This window comes from Takifugu flavidus, unplaced genomic scaffold (genome assembly GCF_003711565.1).
Source record: "Takifugu flavidus isolate HTHZ2018 unplaced genomic scaffold, ASM371156v2 ctg204, whole genome shotgun sequence".
NCBI lineage: Eukaryota > Metazoa > Chordata > Actinopteri > Tetraodontiformes > Tetraodontidae > Takifugu > Takifugu flavidus.
The window spans coordinates 41,489-58,548 of record NW_026621881.1 but is presented as its reverse complement, the minus strand read 5'-3'; the positions used below and the strand labels follow the sequence as shown (position 1 = coordinate 58,548).

Genomic DNA, 17,060 nt, shown 5'->3' with positions numbered 1-17,060 from the left:
TAGGGTTAGGGTTAGGCATGAGATAGACAGGGTTAGGGTTAGGGTTAGGCATGAGATAGACAGGGTTAGGGTTAGGGTTAGGCATGAGATAGACAGGGTTAGGGTTAGGCATGAGATAGACAGGGTTAGGGTTAGGCATGAGATAGACAGGGTTAGGGTTAGGGTTAGGCATGAGATAGACAGGGTTAGGGTTAGGGTTAGGCATGAGATAGACAGGGTTAGGGTTAGGCATGAGATAGACAGACACAGGGTTAGGGTTAGGCATGAGATAGACAGACACGTCGGTGTCACTTGTCTCCTTGTAGCTATAGTGGACTTCATCGCTGTGCACTGACCTGCTAACCTCTGACAGGCAACCCCACTGACCCACTTAACTATTAGAAAGTTAGCTTGTTGTGATTAGTGTATTTGCCTGATATGTCTAATGTCTTCTATCTGTCCCCCTTTTCCTCTGCCCAGCCAACCACCAGCAGAAGTGCCCCCCCCCCCCCCCCCCCCCCCATATGAGCCTGGTCCTCTCAATGTTGCTCTGAGACTTTTTCTTTGCCACTGTTGGACTCAGGCCCTGGGATTCTGTAAAGTGCCTAGATACAATTATGATCATCACAAACACTCCAGAAATAAAGATGAATTGACATGGTCAGTGCTTAGGGCATGTAAATTAAACATTTAAATAAATACCATATTACCAATTCTACATTTTTCATCCAAACGATATTTATTTACAATGACACAGTTCTATATTTACAGTAAAAATGGTGCCTTCAGGGTGACCAGGCGTCCCGGTTTTGAGCCTTGTGTCCCTTGTCCCGGCGGATTTTTATTATGGGTCAAGAAACACGACTACATACTGGAGTTTTGTCACGCACCTCGTTGCTTTTTGCAATACATGTTTTTGTTGATGCTCAAAATGGTTCAAAGTAAAATCTTAGACATTTTTGTCTGGTTTAGTGGCCACTTTTTTGGTGAGTTACATAAACTACTGCAATTATGTGGACTAGTGAGAGCAAGAAATGTAACCCTAACCCTAACATTTTTTTATATATTTGATGAGAATTTTCCACGTATTTGAGTTTTAGTACTTCAGGCTGGTTACCCATTCTATAACCCTAACCCATTCTATACCGTACCTAACCCTAACCCATTCTATAACCCTAACCCACTCTATACCGTGCCTAACCCTAGCCCATTCTATACCGTACCTAACCCTAACCCATTCTATAACCCTAACCCACTCTATACCGTGCCTAACCCTAACCCATTCTATATCGTGCCTAACCCATTCTATATCGTGCCTAACCCTAACCCATTCTATAACCCTAACCCACTCTATACCGTGCCTAACCCTAACCCATTCTATATCGTGCCTAACCCATTCTATATCGTGCCTACCCTAACCCACTCTATATCGTGCTAACCCAACCCACTCTATATCGTGCCTACCCTAACCCACTCTATATCGTGCCTAACCCATTCTATATCGTGCCTAACCCTAACCTACTCTATATCGTGCCTAACCCTACCTACTCTATATCGTGCCCAACCCACTCTATATCGTGCCTACCCATTCTATATCGTGCCTAACCCTAACCCACTCTATATCGTGCCTAACCCTAACCCACTCTATATCGTGCCTAACCCATTCTATATCGTGCCTAAACCTAACCCACTCTATATCGTGCCTAACCCTTCTATATCGTGCCTAACCCTAACCCACTCTATATCGTGCCTACCCTAACCCACTCTATATCGTGCCTAACCCTAACCCACTCTATATCGTGCCAACCCATTCTATATCGTGCCTAACCTAACCCACTCTATATCGTGCCTAACCCATTCTATATCGTGCCTAACCCTAACCACTCTATATCGTGCCTAACCCTAACCCACTCTATACCGTGCCTAACCCTAACCCACTCTATCGTGCCTAACCCATTCTATATCGTGCCTAACCCTAACCCACTCTATATCGTGCCTAACCCTAACCCACTCTATATCGTGCCTAACCCTAACCCATTCTATATCGTGCCTAACCCTAACCCACTCTGTATCGTGCCTAACCCTAACCCATTCTATATCGTGCCTAACCCTACCCATTCTATATCGTGCCTAACCCTAACCCACTCTATCGTGCCTAACCCTAACCCACTCTATATCGTGCCTAACCCTAACCACTCTATATCGTGCCTAACCCTAACCCATTCTATATCGTGCCTAACCCTAACCCATTCTATATCGTGCCTAACCCTAACCCATTCTATATCGTGCCTAACCCTAACCCACTCTATATCGTGCCTAACCCTAACCACTCTATATCGTGCCTAACCCTAACCCACTCTATATCGTGCCTAACCCATTCTATATCGTGCCTAACCCATTCTATATCGTGCCTAACCCTAACCCACTCTATATCGTGCCTAACCCTAACCCATTCTATATCGTGCCTAACCCTAACCCATTCTATATCGTGCCTAACCCTAACCCAACCCTAACCCTCTAGACCTGACAGCCCAACCTCACCTCGACTGTCTCATAAGAAATGATGTGGCCTCGGATGGCAGAACCAACTTCATGGTATCCCAAAGTATGGAATCACTAACATCGCCATTATCATTAGAGTTTATACAGAGATCTATTTTAATTGTAAGAAGATTAAATCTTAATGAAGTCTTCATGAAGGCAAAGTGCATTTGATTTTTGAAAACATTATACCTCAGTGAGGTCGTCAAACCAAGACCGGATTCACCTGAAAGATAGGACAAGAAACAGCTGGTTATTCACCCATGTTGGTTGACTCGTTAGTCACCAGTAATGAACCCAAGTGGTCGGCTGACAATAGATCAGCTGTTTCAGAAGACTCTGTGTTTTATGTCCCATTCTGTGATTAAATCATTGGTTGGTATTCTGTTTAGTATTTTTGAGTTCTGGATGATCTGAACCAGATCAAACTGGACTTCAAAGTAAGAGCACATTCAGACCTGGTTCTGGCAGAACCCGTGACCCATGATCATCCCAACAGCTGAGTTGATGATGTTGGCTGCACAGAGGAGAACTTGTAGGAAACTGGCTCCAGCCATCAGACTGAACAGAATCATGTTCCACTGGACGACATTCCTGGGTTCCAGACACACTCCAAACCACAGGCTGTGGTTATACAGGTACCCTGAATGAGGACTGGCACAAGAGAACAGTCAGGCATGTGTGTGTCCAAAAATGTGTGTGTGTTTGTGTGTCTTACTGGTCTGGAATGGGCTCAAGTGGGACACCCCAAGTCAGACCAGAGGTGGAATTATAGAGGCAGAGAGGACCCTGAGAGAGGCCAGTGAGGCTGACCACGGAGCAGCCTGCAGCAGCCAGGAGGCCCAGAGCGGACTGGAACAGCTGATACAACATCTGGAGAAACAGCCACAACATCTGGATAAGCATTGGCACATCTGGAACACTTGTTCTGGACACTAATTACAGTGATCACCTGTTTCCTGAAGGCCCAGCAGCCTCTGATTCTGCTGCCTTGGAGAAAAGATCGAGCAGAAATCAAGACCTAAAAATCAGAACCATGAAACTGAATTTAAAAAGATTCAAAGAATCTGGCAGCAAGTCCCAATAATGTTTTAGTTTAAAATAAAATGTATTTTCACACTTTGATGAGCTGTCACTGATTCAAGCATGTGATGAAATCACAGAATGGTGATTCACACACACACGCACACACACACACACACACACACGCACATAGTAAACATACTCAGTAGGTTGTGATGACCACATATATGACAGACGTCACATGTCGAGTGACATACCAGGAAGCCGCCGCCCCACAGACCAGTGGCCCATGTGGCCTCTCTGGTCACGTGACCCTCCAGCAGGAAGTTGGTTTTGAGCTCTGGCAGCAGCAGCAAGGTGTTGGAGAGCAGGCAGATGAGCGCCAGAGGGATAAGAGAGAGGCCGACACAATGCAGACACCTGGACACACACATCTGTGTGTGCAGTCAGGACACTCAGCATCTTTGTTCAAGTGCTTCATATAAATTAAAATGCACCAACTAAGGCTGAAGATTACAAAATTCATGTAAAAATCCTCCTTTCATTAGTTATTCGTCAATTACAACCTCCACCTTTATCGAGTACAAAGCACTGCCTGCAGATACGAGATCATTTAAAACCTGAGCTGATGGACACACAACTAACCCCTAACCCTAACCCCTAACCCTAAAAGGGTCCAATCACGGCCCACATCTCACACTGGCAGCTTCTTCTCAGACTCGACTTTGCGTCACCAAATATGGTCAAATGGAGTTTGTAAAATTGAATCACTTCATTAAAAACAATTATTTTTTAATAGAGTACGCAATGTTTTACAGACTGATTTATAATTGGCAAACTTGCTTTATTACTTCCAAAAATAACAACAGTTCAAATCAGAATTTGTTAAATGTTTTTAAATTAAGTTTATTTACTGGAATGAAATAAAATGTGTAAACATGCTTATCAGACCATTTCCTATCACCAAATAGCAGATTATTAAAATCAGACTTACCGTGAAGAGCTGCTGCAACGACAAGACGATGACTTTGAGTCAATGTGAGGAACCGACGGACACATTTATAACACACGGAGGCAAAAACAGAAAGAGGAAGCGCAAAAGGCTGTTGGTAATAAAGAACCTGAAAAAACTGGAAAAAGATCTAATAATGAAAAGTTAAGTTTTGCTGGGACGACTTTGATCTTGTTTTAGTCGTTTGCTGATTTTGGGATGATTCCAGTGTTTCTGGAAAAGAACCAGGATGGAGCCTCATGAACAGCTAACCAAGGTTAAGGTTGTTTTATTATTACTTTACTTACTTTATTACATTTTTGCCCTTCTTTTGGGGGATTTTGTGTTTGCTGGTTGTTTAACAGCAGAATTAAAAAAAAACAAAAAAAAACTAAATGGCTCAAAATAAATGTGGAAAATTGTAATGTTTTTGATCAGAAATACATTTGAAATATTTTTGGTTCCGAGTTAACCCAGCTGATAGCAGCTTCCACGGTAGCAGGGTTAGGGTTAGCAGGGTTAGGGTTAGCAGGGTCAGCAGGGTTAGGGTTAGCAGGGTTAGCTCAGGACTTCTACTCCTGCAGCTCAGCTCAGCTAGGGTTTGGGTTAGCAGGGTCAGGGTTAGGGTTAGCAGGGTCAGCAGGGTTAGGGTTAGGGTTAGCAGGGTTAGCTCAGGACTTCTACTCCTGCAGCTCAGCTCAGCTAGGGTTAGGGTTAGCAGGGTCAGCAGGGTTAGGGTCAGGGTTAGCAGGGTCAGGGTTAGGGTTAGCAGGGTTAGCTCAGGACTTCTACTCCTGCAGCTCAGCTCAGCTAGGGTTAGCAGGGTCAGCAGGGTTAGGGTTAGCAGGGTTAGCTCAGGACTTCTACTCCTGCAGCTCAGCTCAGCTAGGGTTAGGGTTAGCAGGGTCAGGGTTAGGGTTAGCAGGGTTAGCAGGGTTAGCTCAGGACTTCTACTCCTGCAGCTCAGCTCAGCTAGGGTTAGGGTTAGCAGGGTCAGCAGGGTCAGGGCTATTAGGGTTAGGGTTAGCTCAGGACTTCTACTCCTGCAGCTCAGCTGATGCCTCCTGAATCACCCAGCCCAGCGGAGGCTCATTGCTCATCTCCAACGTGCTCTGGAGCTGCATTTAGCCGTGACCACACTGGTCCAGTTGGAGCCGTGTCGGAGCACCGTCCAGACAGGAGGGCCAGGTCAGAAAGCTGTCCGCCTCTTCTAAAGGGTGAAACGATGACACAAGTAGGTCCACATCAGAGTGACTCAGCAACATTGTCTGAGGAACTAGCAGGAACCACAGAGCCCACAACTTGGACACGCAAGGATCCTGTTTGGGTTTCAGAACTCATGCTGACCTTGTGACCTCTGCATTCAAGAGAAATTGGATAAAAAAAGGGGCTAAAATATTAACCAGGATGTAAATCAAGAATCGAAGCGCTCGCAGGTCTGAAGTATAGACGTCGACCTTCAACATCAGCAGCAACATTAATCACACCTTAACTTTCACCATGGCAACCGGAATTTTTATTTTAATATCAAAGAAATTATTTTAATGTTCAAACAGAAAAAGTATATTTTTGAGTCAGCTCAGGCTCTAGAAAAATAATCCCCCAGTGGCGTCTTCAGGTTCCAACCAATCAGTTGGGTTCATTGTTGGTGCTAGATTAGAGAATGAGGTCATCACCCACGGGTGGTTTCTAAATGAGACAAAGGCTGAGCCATGGCTGATGACTGGATTATAATAATATAATAATGGATCTCAGTAGTGTTCTCTTTCCTGTTTCCGGCTGGTCCCGTGATGGCAACATAAGCCTCCGTTTAACCTTCAAGAGTGCTTCTGCTGCTCTCATGTGAGAGGTGCCTCCTTCATCTGCTGAAGCTGGAGAACATTTCAGTCAGAGTGGCCTGTTTTCTGCCTCTACAGACTGATGGACTAGAGGTGGTGGTGGAGGACGCCCTAGGACCAGAGCTGGTCTTTGGAACAGATGTTTTTGGAGTGCTGGACACCTTCCTGGGTGTCGAGGAGCTGCTTGCCACCTTCGCCTGGCTGCTTAGGCGCAGTGAGTAAGCATCGCTAGAGCCTTTGCGTCTATTGACATCTCTTTCCTCCTGATCCAGTTCCTTCTGGAGAAGCAGGGCAAGTCTGTGGTCCTCCTCCTCCTGTTGCTGTCTGCTCAGCTGCTCCACCGCAGGCATGTCAGGACGGGAAGTGGAGCAGGGCTGAAGACACACACGTTTGGGAGGCGTCCTCCTGTCGTCTGAATGTGATCTTTTGGAGGAGGTTTCTCCATCAGTGCTCAGATGAAACTGGTCCATTGTGGCAGATGTCAGAAACGTTGGGAGGAGGTCTGGACTCTCTGATCCAAGACCGTGTAGCTCCAGCTGATGGAGGGAACTCAGAGAAACCATGCTCTCCTAAAACAAGAAGTGTATGTTTGGTCAAACTCAATATATCAGACTTCACGCATAAAGTAGCTGCTCTCTGGCTTAAATCACCAGGTTATTGGAGCTGGTGCAACTTTAGTCCAGGAACCTGAACGTTCCTGGACTTCTTTATTTCACTGTTGTTCTCCGATGTTGAAATGCTCCTCAAACACGGAGCTGATGACCTGATGACCTGACCTTGTTGGCTGTTAACTTGCTGTCAGCGGGGCTGCATTGAGACGGTCGAGGACTCAGAAACCTGAGGCGCGCGCACACACACACACACACCACACACACACACACACACACACACACTATCAACAGAGGGGACAGAGCATTCCTGATTTCTCTGCCTAAATTCTGGAACAATCTGCCATTGTCCATTAGTCAGAGACCTTCACTATTTTTAATAACCATTAAAAGCTTTTTAACCTTTAATTTTGTTTATGTTCTTTTGTAGATATTTATATGTGATGTACACCTTTTATACAGAACTTAGTTGCTAGAAGTTCTTTATAAAAGGTGTAGATCATGAAAGTATGAAGGACGTGTCCAGCTGACAGAGACCTACTTGTCCATCTGTCCAGTGGTGACCTCCCTCTTGGCTGGTGTGGTGACCTCCTTCTTGGCTGGTGTGGCATCAGCAGGGTTCTGAAGCACAATAACAGTTTGCATTCATGTGAAGGAGAGGATGTCAAAAAAGGGGACTGATGAGTTGGAGCTGGAGGAGCCTCAGTGGACCCGTTACTAATATTAGTGCTTCTAATAATGAAGTGATGAAAACACTGACCAGCTGACTACTGATTAATCTGGCCAGCCTCTCGTCATCTTGGTGCCTTCTCCTTTGCTCCTCCTGCAGCTGCTCCTCCTCAGCCAGCAGCCTCTGGATGTACTCCTCGCTGGCCCTCCGCTCCTCCTCCTCAAACACTCGCTTCTCCTCCGTCAGCTGATGATGACATCACAGTAAAACGCTGACACAAGCCTGTTCAACATTCCCTTTTGCAGCAGAGGAGCCACTAAAACAGGATCTTGCTGCTCACATTAAGAACTTTGAAATGAACAAATCTATTTTTCCTCAGAAACACGGAGCAAGCACAACAGACTGAACTCACTCTAGAAACCTGGTCCTCGTACTCCTGCCTCAGCTCTCCAGGCTCGCTGACTCTGGGGACACACACAGCAACTACACACACATTGCATGCAGGCACACACACACATTTATGGTCCACACACTGATAGACTGGCAACTCTAACACAGATTCTTCTGCACGCTTCATCAATCACGTTAACTGGATATTTTGTACCTCCCAGGTTATCCTCCATCCCACCATCCTGCCCACTGAGGCGCCGCTGACAATGCAAAGGGAACTGGTCCTGGATCTGGTTCCAGAGCTGTTGGTTGACCAATGTGTTGTTACGGCTGTTCTGTCGGGCCCATGTGGAGACTCGCTTCCTACATAGTGGACAGCACAGAGTGGCTTTATCCACAGACTCCAGGAAACAGCCCTGTAACACAAAGAATCCCGTTACATTCAGCCGCCAACACCGGACTGTTGGCGGGGGTCGTCAGAAGTCTAGGGAAGTGTGTATCTTGCCTTACAGAAGGTGTGTGTGCAGGGCAGAGTAACAGGCTCACAGAGAATCTCTAGACACACGGGGCAGCGACAGTCCTGGAGGGTTAGGGTCGATTCTCTCCTCCCTCCTCTGCCCGACATTTTAACATTGGATATGATGGCTGTTGTTCTCTTCTAGGCTTGGTCAGGGCCGTATTGAAAGAAATAACGTTTTAATGTTACTGTCTAAATGGCACAACAAAACCTACAAATGAAGCCAGACTATATACGTTGCTTTTCATCTCAACGTGATTGGGTCAAGGAGCTGGAAAGTGAATGAAACTGTTAAAGTGGCAGCAGTACATGACAGTTGACAACGGCCCTGTAAACTCGGAAAATAAAGTTCAAGAGTCCAAATCACCACAAGACGGTCGTTGCAAGTCGTCTCCGTTAGCGAAACCCCTCATTATTCCTGTTAAGTCGGGGGCAAAGACCATAATAGTTCACAAGACAACGTAACCGACGGACTTAATGTATCCGTGTAATTCATGCATCAAGACATCCTCACCAGAGATGTAATAACTTACATAATTCACCAAGTGAATAAACTAGTCAGTCTGACATATTGCTTTGTTAGCATCAACTACCCGCGGAATCCAGCCTCAGTGCCCGACCCGAACCCGGAACTCGAATTGGTTTCTGCGCATGCGCACTTTCTGCAGACACCGCACCAGGCCCTGCGCATGCGCACTTTCTGCAGACGCCGAACTGGGCCCCCGATATACACCGGTACCGATGGCGCCCATTCCTTTCAGTGAACTTGTTCGCTGTCAGCAGACTGCCATAAACATACAGTATATATAGGCCCGATAGAAGTAGATCGAGGGGCGAAAGGCACTGCACCAAGATGGCCGCTCTGTAGGCACCGTTTATCTATTACCTAGGAAGCACCTCCGAGTCCAAACTGTGGGATGAAAACATGGCGTTGGTCACGTGCTTTTGTTGGGCCCAAAATCCGCCCCTCCAGAGGCTCATCGAGAAAAATAAGGCTCTACCTCGGCAGTTTTTAGCTACTTAAACATGCTAGTAAGGACTTTTAAATTACCCTAGTTTCCTTCTGTTCTTTGAGCAGAATTCTAGCAATTATTCTCGATATTGAGAAGGTGCATCACAGTTACAGAACCGAGCCTACCTGCATGTTCACGTGGCACATCCGGCACTGGATTAAGGCTGGCGATGTGCTATGATTGCAAGATATTACAAATGTTAACCAAGTCATTTGTCTTTGCCAAATAGCATTTTATTTAGCCTGCTTGGACTAGTGGCCAGGGCTCATGTCTCCCTCCAAAAATGTCTCGCAGCACATAAACTACTGGTAGGCTTCACCACATCTACTTAATCTCCAACAGGACAAAAATAGCTTAATAGAAATCTTATTTTCTTTAGGTGCTTTGGGTAACGTAAAAAAAAATTATATATATATATAAAGTTTACAAGCAAACAGAAGTGATTAAAACTGCATAAGCCGAGTGACAACATTTTAGAAGAGAAGGAAAACTTTTGACAGCTTTAAGATATTAAAATCAAGATTGTGTGTTTATTTCAGTCTATAAATCTGAATGTTTGAACAGATCAAGCTGGTTGGCCAAAGTTCCTGAGCAGTGCACCACAGGACTCAATGGTTGATAAATCCGTCGCTCCACATGAAATCGGTCTTGTGTTTCCCGTGTCTGGACTGGGCATCAGCCACATCATCTCCACATCGGTGCTTCTTGAGCGATCTGGACTCGGAGAAGCCACGGCTGCAGCGTACGCAGCTGTACAGCTTCACTCCTGTGTGCACCTGCATGTGAGCCTTGACCTGGTTGGACTGCCTGAACCTGCGGTTACACACAGTGCACGCGTAGGGCCTCTCTCCAGTGTGGACCATTAAATGGCGCTGGTAGTTCTGGGGCGTCTTGAACTCCTTCCCACACTGCTCACATTTGTGCGGCTTGATGCCGGTGTGCAACAGTTTGTGGCGTTTCAACTGTGATGGCAGCAAGAAGCCTTTGTGGCAGATGGTGCAGACGTGGGGCCGCTCACCTGTGTGCTGCCTCAGGTGGTACAGGTAGAGGTGCCGCAGATGGAAGGCCTTCCCACAGGTGGAGCAGCTGAACTCTTTGGCCGCGGTATGACTCTTCTCATGTGTCCTCAGGGTGGTGGTGCTGCTGAAGGCCTTCAGACAAACTTTACAGCTGAAAGATTTGGCGGTGGTGCTGCTCCACCTGTGGGGGGTGCCGCTCACCTTGTCTTTGTTGCCGTGAACAACCTGCTGGTGTTTCTGCAGCTGACAGTTGTAGAAAAAGGTCTTTCCACAGAGGTCACACATGAATGGCTTCTCTGCACCATGGACCAGCATGTGGGTCTTCAGAGCCCACGTTCCTGTAAAGCCCTCATCACATTTATCGCACCTGAGACAAGACAAGAGACTGTTCAGATGGAGGTTTCTGGATGTGTTCCTGGTGTTTCTGTTCCTGCAGAGCTGCATCTACCCTAAACCAACCCTAACCCTAAACGAACCCTAACCCTGGCAGGACTTCATCTGTCTCACACTTCAGTTTTCAATCTGTTAACGAGTCACGCATGCTTTTAATTCAACCAGAGTTGATTACTTTGCCTGTCCTGTAAACTTGAAGAACACCAAATTCCTGCATGACATAAATGCTTGTGGCAGCCTAACTTAATTTAAATCAGCCCAGAGAAGTCCGGATGTAGCTGGACTACCACCCTCAGACAGCTTGGGTGAGTCGGTCTACAGGAGCACGGGGACGGCGTGCTGGCCTCTCTGATCTGCGCTTGTGCTACGTTTTGGTTAGAATTTGCTCCCAAACCTCCCAATGAGTTATTTACAGTCTGCTGTGTGGTAGCAGCTGGTAGAAACTATTGCCAAATTATTTTTGGAAAGGACGATTTTGTTGTCGTGTGAACTCGTCCATGGCTGCTGCTGATTTAGCCGCGGCCACCACCGGTCAACGAGTGGCGCCCAAGAACAAAGTAAAACACTGCACACCCAGCAGAGGAAGGTGGCTCGACTAACCCATAATTCCAGTACTGGAAACTGCTATTGGGACAGAAATCTGGGTTGCCTTATTTTCCACACCAGTCGAGGGAGAAGCGTCGTCCAATTGATGCACTGACTGTCATTCAGCACCATTATTATTGTCATTGTCAGAATTCATGTCACCAGATAAGGTATACGTTTCCAGCACATTTTTGCTGCCATTATTGTATGTATATTGTATTTTTATATACTATTTTTAACTATCTTGCGTAACTTCATGTTTAGTGCTGTGCAGCTAAATCTGATGTTTCTAAATTTGATCCATGAATAAACTTCTCAAGGTAATTTGCTTTGAACAAAAGCAACTGCTAAAATGTAATGTAAAACTTCAGCCCATCATGGATAATTCAACAATAAAAAGAGAAACATAATCCCTGTTACCAAGCAGGAGGCAAGTGTAACCATGGTGATTTCGCTTCACCAACCAATACTACGTCTACTGTTAGCCACATGGCTAAACAAGCTGTCACAACAAGAAGTCCTGTGCACGTAAATGCAAAGTGAATGAATATGGATGCCTGATCTCTGTACCTGAAGGGTTTCTCTCCATTGTGGAGCCTCAAGTGTCTTTGGAAGTTGTACTTGAGGCCGAAACTGAGGCCGCAGGTCTGACACATGAAGGGTTTCTCCCCAGAATGCACCACTCTGTGCTGCAGTAGCCCCATCTTACACTTGAAGGCCTTGTTGCATTCAGAGCACTTGAACGGACGCTCTTCTGAGTGAGACCTCTTGTGGACGCGCAGGTTACTGGTGGTGGAGAACTTCTTGCCACAGGTTGGGCAGGTGTACGGTCGAGCACCGGTGTGGATGGTCTGGTGCTCCTGCAGGCTCTTCTTCCGGGCAAAGCCCTTTCCACAGATATCACACATAAAAGGTTTGACGTCAGCATGCGACACCTCGTGGCAGCGGAGAGCGCTGGTGGAGGTGAAGGTGCGCTCGCAGGTGTGACATTTTAATGGAGTCTTCTCAAGCCGGTGTCCAGCCTGGTGGACGCGGAGCTGCCGCAGCAGCCGGAACTTCTTGTCACACTGGTCACAGTGCAGCAGCTTGTCAGGGTCTTTCTCCTGTGCCTCTCTCAGCTGGTGGCTCAGAAGGTGCTTCTGCAGTGCCTTTGCTTTGTAGAAGCCTTTGTCACAGGACGTGCAGGGGAAAGGTTTGACGTGACACACCATGTGCTTCTGCAGCTGGTGCCGCTGGTGGAAACCTTTGTTACAAAGCTCGCAGAAGAACCTCTTCTCTTTATACAACTCCCTTCTTCTCCTCCTCTCCAGCTCCTTCTGCTCTTCCTCATCACTGGCTGGTGGAAGACCGTACACAGATCAAGCCAACTGGATCATTGTGCCGGTGTGTTTAAAATATCCCACACTGAGGATTCTGAATGTCTCACCTGGTTGATGGTCTGCTTCCGTTGGAACCCCATCGATTTTCAGTTCAACTTCCTACAAAACACCATTAATCATAATAGCAGAAACAAGCCAGCCTGATCTGAATTAGCTTGTTAATTCCATAAAATGATGACATTAAGGAACACATAGATATTAAATTGAGTACACATGCAGATAAATGTATCTAATCTCTCACAGAACCCGGTTTTCCAGTAATTGAGTGGTGAATATGAGACCTAAACATTAAACTTTTATGGCTCTCAAAAGAAAAAGTAAATAAGAAATTCTTTCCTCTCTTAATGTGGTCATGGCTTCACTCACCGAAGGTTGACCAGCCACAGGAAGTGATGCCACATAGGAAGATGACAGTGATTCCTCAGTTTCTTTGGAGATTTGGTCCAGCTCCAACACCAGATCAAGTGTGCAGCCATCAGCTCCATCAGCGTCACCCTGATTGGATGTCACAAGGGCAGCGCCGCTGCCGTTCTGGCCTATGGCAGTTTCAGGCAGTGGCTGGCTGATGATGACAAGAGGGACCTGATGATTGCTGCTGGTTTTGCTCATGGATTCTGTGGAACTGAGGATAGCCATGGCAAGCGCAGCAGGGTTGGCAGCTGGTTGGCTGAGGTCCAGTGACAGGGCCGGCTCAGCTGAACATTCAAAACACACAGATGATGCCAGTGAAACGACGCTACACCGTCACCATATCTGCATCTAAGGAGCACTCGTCACCCTCTCGTCTAACCTGCCGGTTTGATCTTATAGACGGTCAGTGCCGAGTTGTTCTCATTGACCTGTGACTTCATTTCTGTCTCCAGGTGTCGTATTCGGTCCAGCAGAGCAGCATTCTCAGTCGTGACGTGGACGAACAGCTCCCTGAACACTCTGCAGATCTGACGGACAGCCTCTCGACTCAACGCACACAGGACGGCGCTGACCTGAGCCTATCAGGAAACAGTCAGCATGAGCTACTGAAAACACTGTTTCACAGTACAGGTGTTTCTCTACAAGAAATACAAACATGAACCAAAATTAACATTCATATTTTTGGCTAATTTATATCCAAAAGAAGTTATTTCATAAGGCAACAATCAGCGAACCAATAAATGATCAATATAAACCTCACAGGGAAAACAATGCTCGACACTAACGGGTCATCATCCTCATCACTGGTCCTCTCCTGAAGTTCGGAGATTCTCTCACTTAGCCTTCAATTCTTGGTCTGTTTTCAGCTTCTCATCTTTATGATGCTAAATTCACCCAAGACCCCCCGTCTTCAGCTGTTTGACTGTCAACACACTATCTCCACCCATGTGTTCCTGGAACTTGTGGCCCAGTCCATGACACCCCTGCATCGATGTGGAGCTGCCAGTGCCTCCAAGCCAGCTGTATCTGAAGGCTGGCTCAGTTGTCTGTGTGACCCCGACATTATTCATCGTGCCTCTTGTTTTGTGATCATGACAGATGAAGATCAGCTTCTACATTGGCAAACTTTCAGAACATGCAGAAATCTTCACAATGTAGCAATGCTGTTGACTGTTTAGCTAAGAGCAGAATCATATTTCAAGTGATTGGTTGGGCTGTAGATGGTGATTTGATTGGGCGTCCTGGAGGGTTAGGGATAGGAGCTTGGGTTAGGGATAGGAGCTTGGGTTAGGAGCTTGGGTTAGGGATAGGAGCTTGGGTTAGGGATAGGAGCTTGGGTTAGGAGCTTGGGTTAGGGTTTGGGGTTAGGGATAGGAGCTTGGGTTAGGGTTAGGGTTGGGGTAAATGCGGCACTTTCGTCCTCACCTGCCTCTCCTTCCACTCTGGATCGAACCTCAGCACAACGGAGGCGGCGGACTCCACCGCCAGATCAACGATTAGCTTCGTCTGCGAGCAGAAAGTTCGGGTCACCACGTCGTCTCTTGTTTCCATCATGAGCTACAAAGTAGACGGACGGTCAATTCTAACCACAACTCCCACGTTTGGATCAAATAGTTCACAATCAAACGAAAGAGGTGAACTCACCAGTTCGAAGGGTTTATCACTATTTTACCCGATTTGCACTGAGCATGCGCGAACGAGCCGCCATCTTGGACAGCGGCCTACGGCACCTCCACGTGGACAAACTTCATTCCAACGGTTCCGTTAAGAGAAATGAACACAGGAATCGCCCCCCCAGTTTGAAGCAAAAACCGTGCTGGCCAAACCTCGGTACAACAATTATGGGAATCGGTCACTGGCTTCTATCGAGCACTAAAATACCGTTTTCCAGAGGTTAACATGGTGAAAGAGACATCTAGAACAGCCAATAAATGGGTTGCAGCGCCATAAACCAACCAAATCAACTACAACCTTATTTTAATTCATCATTAAGGTTATTTCATAGATTAACACCTCTAACAGGAAGAAAACACCCAATGATTGGTGAATAAAAATAATGCCAATTGTCAAGGGTGCCCAAACTTTTTCTACCACTGTACATAATGCATGTGCCACTGAGCAACTTCAATAGAAATTAATTGAAGAGAATTGTGTTTATCTTGTTACTATGTGTTGTACCATATGTTTCTATTTTCTGTTAGAAGTACTTTAGAAGTTAGGAATGGTAGAATCATTAGCAAGTGTAATAAAGGTCAGTTGACCCTTCCTTGACAGGATTGTTGTTTAGACAGTTGTAATCGCAGGAACCAGTCAGGCTGAAGGTGTTAAACAGACATCGCAAAACTGGACAGCATGGTGGTGGGAGACCAGTGAGGGGCACCTCCATCATCCAACATGCTCCCGATAGAACCGCTAACCTTTGGAAAGACCAGGCATTGAGGACATGCTGGCTCTACCTGCCGAAGGTCTCCCTCGGAACAGCTTGGGATGCCGCCTCTTGAAGTCAGCATTAGGGCCCGATCCAAGATGTGGCAAGTGGGAACCCATGACCTTTCTTCTGGTCCATAACCCTCCCAATCCTCTAGTTACCGCCATCCTCTTCCCTGATGACGTACCTGTAGCAGGTGCCAGACTGAATATGCAGGGCCACCGTCAACAAGATGAGGAGGCAAGCGAAGGGGAGGTGCTGGAACCAGAGGGCTCTAATGTACCAGCTTAACTCTGGAGACATGGAAAGTCAGGTGAATCCGCATGGACCTGGGCTGCTTCAACCTCACTGCCACAGGATTTATCACCCTCTCGATAAGGAACGGACTGAATTTAGGCGCCAACTTCTGTGAATCAACTCGAAGGGGAATGTCCTTCATGGTTAGCCATACTTGTTGACCCACCTGGTAAAAGGGTGCTGGTGTTCGATGACAGAGGCGGCATAACGGCTGACAAAGTGTAGGAGGTTGTATGAGCTTGCAACCAGGTTTGCCTGCACCTACGGAAGAAAGCTTGTGCGAAAGGACAGGCTGCCTTCTTCAAAGGAAGCAGCCTGTCAAACGTGGCAGTTTGTAACCATGGGCACCACTGGCACACCAAGTGTGGCGCGCACCCCGAAGGGGCTTCGTATATTAGACTTCCAATTTCCTCTAAGAGTCGGTATGAGTTAGGTTACGAGGGTTAGTAACCCTAACCTTTGTAACTCCCAAAGTTCTTTTCTCCTTTTTGTATATGTATGTTTCCTTCTATGTTCCTGTCCCTTCTTTTAAATTGGACTTGATCATCGACCTTTAAATCCTGTCATTGTATTCGAGTACCACTCCTCTCAAGTTTTTACTCCCAGCTACACCTTGTTTCTCATTTTTTTAAATTTACTTTATTTTTAAGTTGATTTTTTTAATTTAAAAACTTATCACAAACATTGCGAAGAGGGAGAAATTTAGAGGTGTTCCGGACATGTCCCACCGGGAGGAGGCCGGCCCAGGACCAGGTGGAGGGATCACATCTCTGGCCTGGTTCGGGAGCGGCTGGGGGTCCCCCTGGAGGAGCTGATGGAAGTGGCCGGGGAGAGGCTGTCTGGGCATCCCTCCTGAAGCTGCTGCCCCCGCGACCCGGATCCGGATAAGCGGCAAAAAACGAAACGAAACCACAAGCATTGCGAAGAGGGAGAAATATTTGACTAAGGGACTGTTTGGTTCAAACCTGCCTGTTCTGC

At 46.7% G+C, this 17,060-nt stretch overlaps 3 protein-coding genes across 7 annotated transcripts; all 3 read right to left on the bottom strand.

Moving 5' to 3' along the window:
- Positions 1 to 2,193: 2,193 nt before the first annotated feature.
- Positions 2,194 to 5,891, bottom strand: LOC130519772 (transmembrane 4 L6 family member 5-like). Its single transcript, XM_057023353.1, has 6 exons — positions 4,538 to 5,891; positions 3,801 to 3,977; positions 3,473 to 3,541; positions 3,239 to 3,393; positions 2,979 to 3,174; positions 2,194 to 2,746 (listed from the first exon to the last, which is right to left on the bottom strand). The coding sequence occupies exons 2-6, from the start codon at positions 3,975 to 3,977 to the stop codon at positions 2,726 to 2,728; spliced, it is 618 nt and encodes a 205-aa protein (XP_056879333.1). The 5' UTR covers positions 4,538 to 5,891; the 3' UTR covers positions 2,194 to 2,725.
- A 136-nt stretch (positions 5,892 to 6,027) lies between these two features.
- rnf168 (ring finger protein 168) lies at positions 6,028 to 9,436 on the bottom strand. Of its 4 annotated transcripts, none has more exons than XM_057023348.1 (8): positions 8,925 to 9,431; positions 8,546 to 8,698; positions 8,255 to 8,456; positions 8,063 to 8,133; positions 7,741 to 7,896; positions 7,522 to 7,601; positions 7,149 to 7,209; positions 6,028 to 6,941 (listed from the first exon to the last, which is right to left on the bottom strand). In XM_057023348.1, the coding sequence occupies exons 2-8, from the start codon at positions 8,663 to 8,665 to the stop codon at positions 6,393 to 6,395; spliced, it is 1,239 nt and encodes a 412-aa protein (XP_056879328.1). In that variant the 5' UTR covers positions 8,666 to 8,698; positions 8,925 to 9,431; the 3' UTR covers positions 6,028 to 6,392. The 4 variants fall into 4 exon arrangements, with proteins under 4 accessions (XP_056879328.1, XP_056879329.1, XP_056879327.1 ...); XM_057023349.1 differs by having other exon boundaries at positions 8,546 to 8,703; positions 9,091 to 9,431; XM_057023347.1 differs by having other exon boundaries at positions 9,091 to 9,431.
- A 345-nt stretch (positions 9,437 to 9,781) lies between these two features.
- On the bottom strand, positions 9,782 to 15,156 carry LOC130519766 (oocyte zinc finger protein XlCOF6-like). Of its 2 annotated transcripts, XM_057023337.1 has the most exons (8): positions 15,002 to 15,156; positions 14,783 to 14,914; positions 13,737 to 13,935; positions 13,313 to 13,641; positions 12,994 to 13,045; positions 12,138 to 12,903; positions 10,791 to 10,956; positions 9,782 to 10,721 (listed from the first exon to the last, which is right to left on the bottom strand). In XM_057023337.1, the coding sequence occupies exons 2-8, from the start codon at positions 14,909 to 14,911 to the stop codon at positions 10,179 to 10,181; spliced, it is 2,184 nt and encodes a 727-aa protein (XP_056879317.1). In that variant the 5' UTR covers positions 14,912 to 14,914; positions 15,002 to 15,156; the 3' UTR covers positions 9,782 to 10,178. The 2 variants fall into 2 exon arrangements, with proteins under 2 accessions (XP_056879317.1, XP_056879316.1); XM_057023336.1 differs by having other exon boundaries at positions 9,782 to 10,956.
- Positions 15,157 to 17,060: the final 1,904 nt, after the last annotated feature.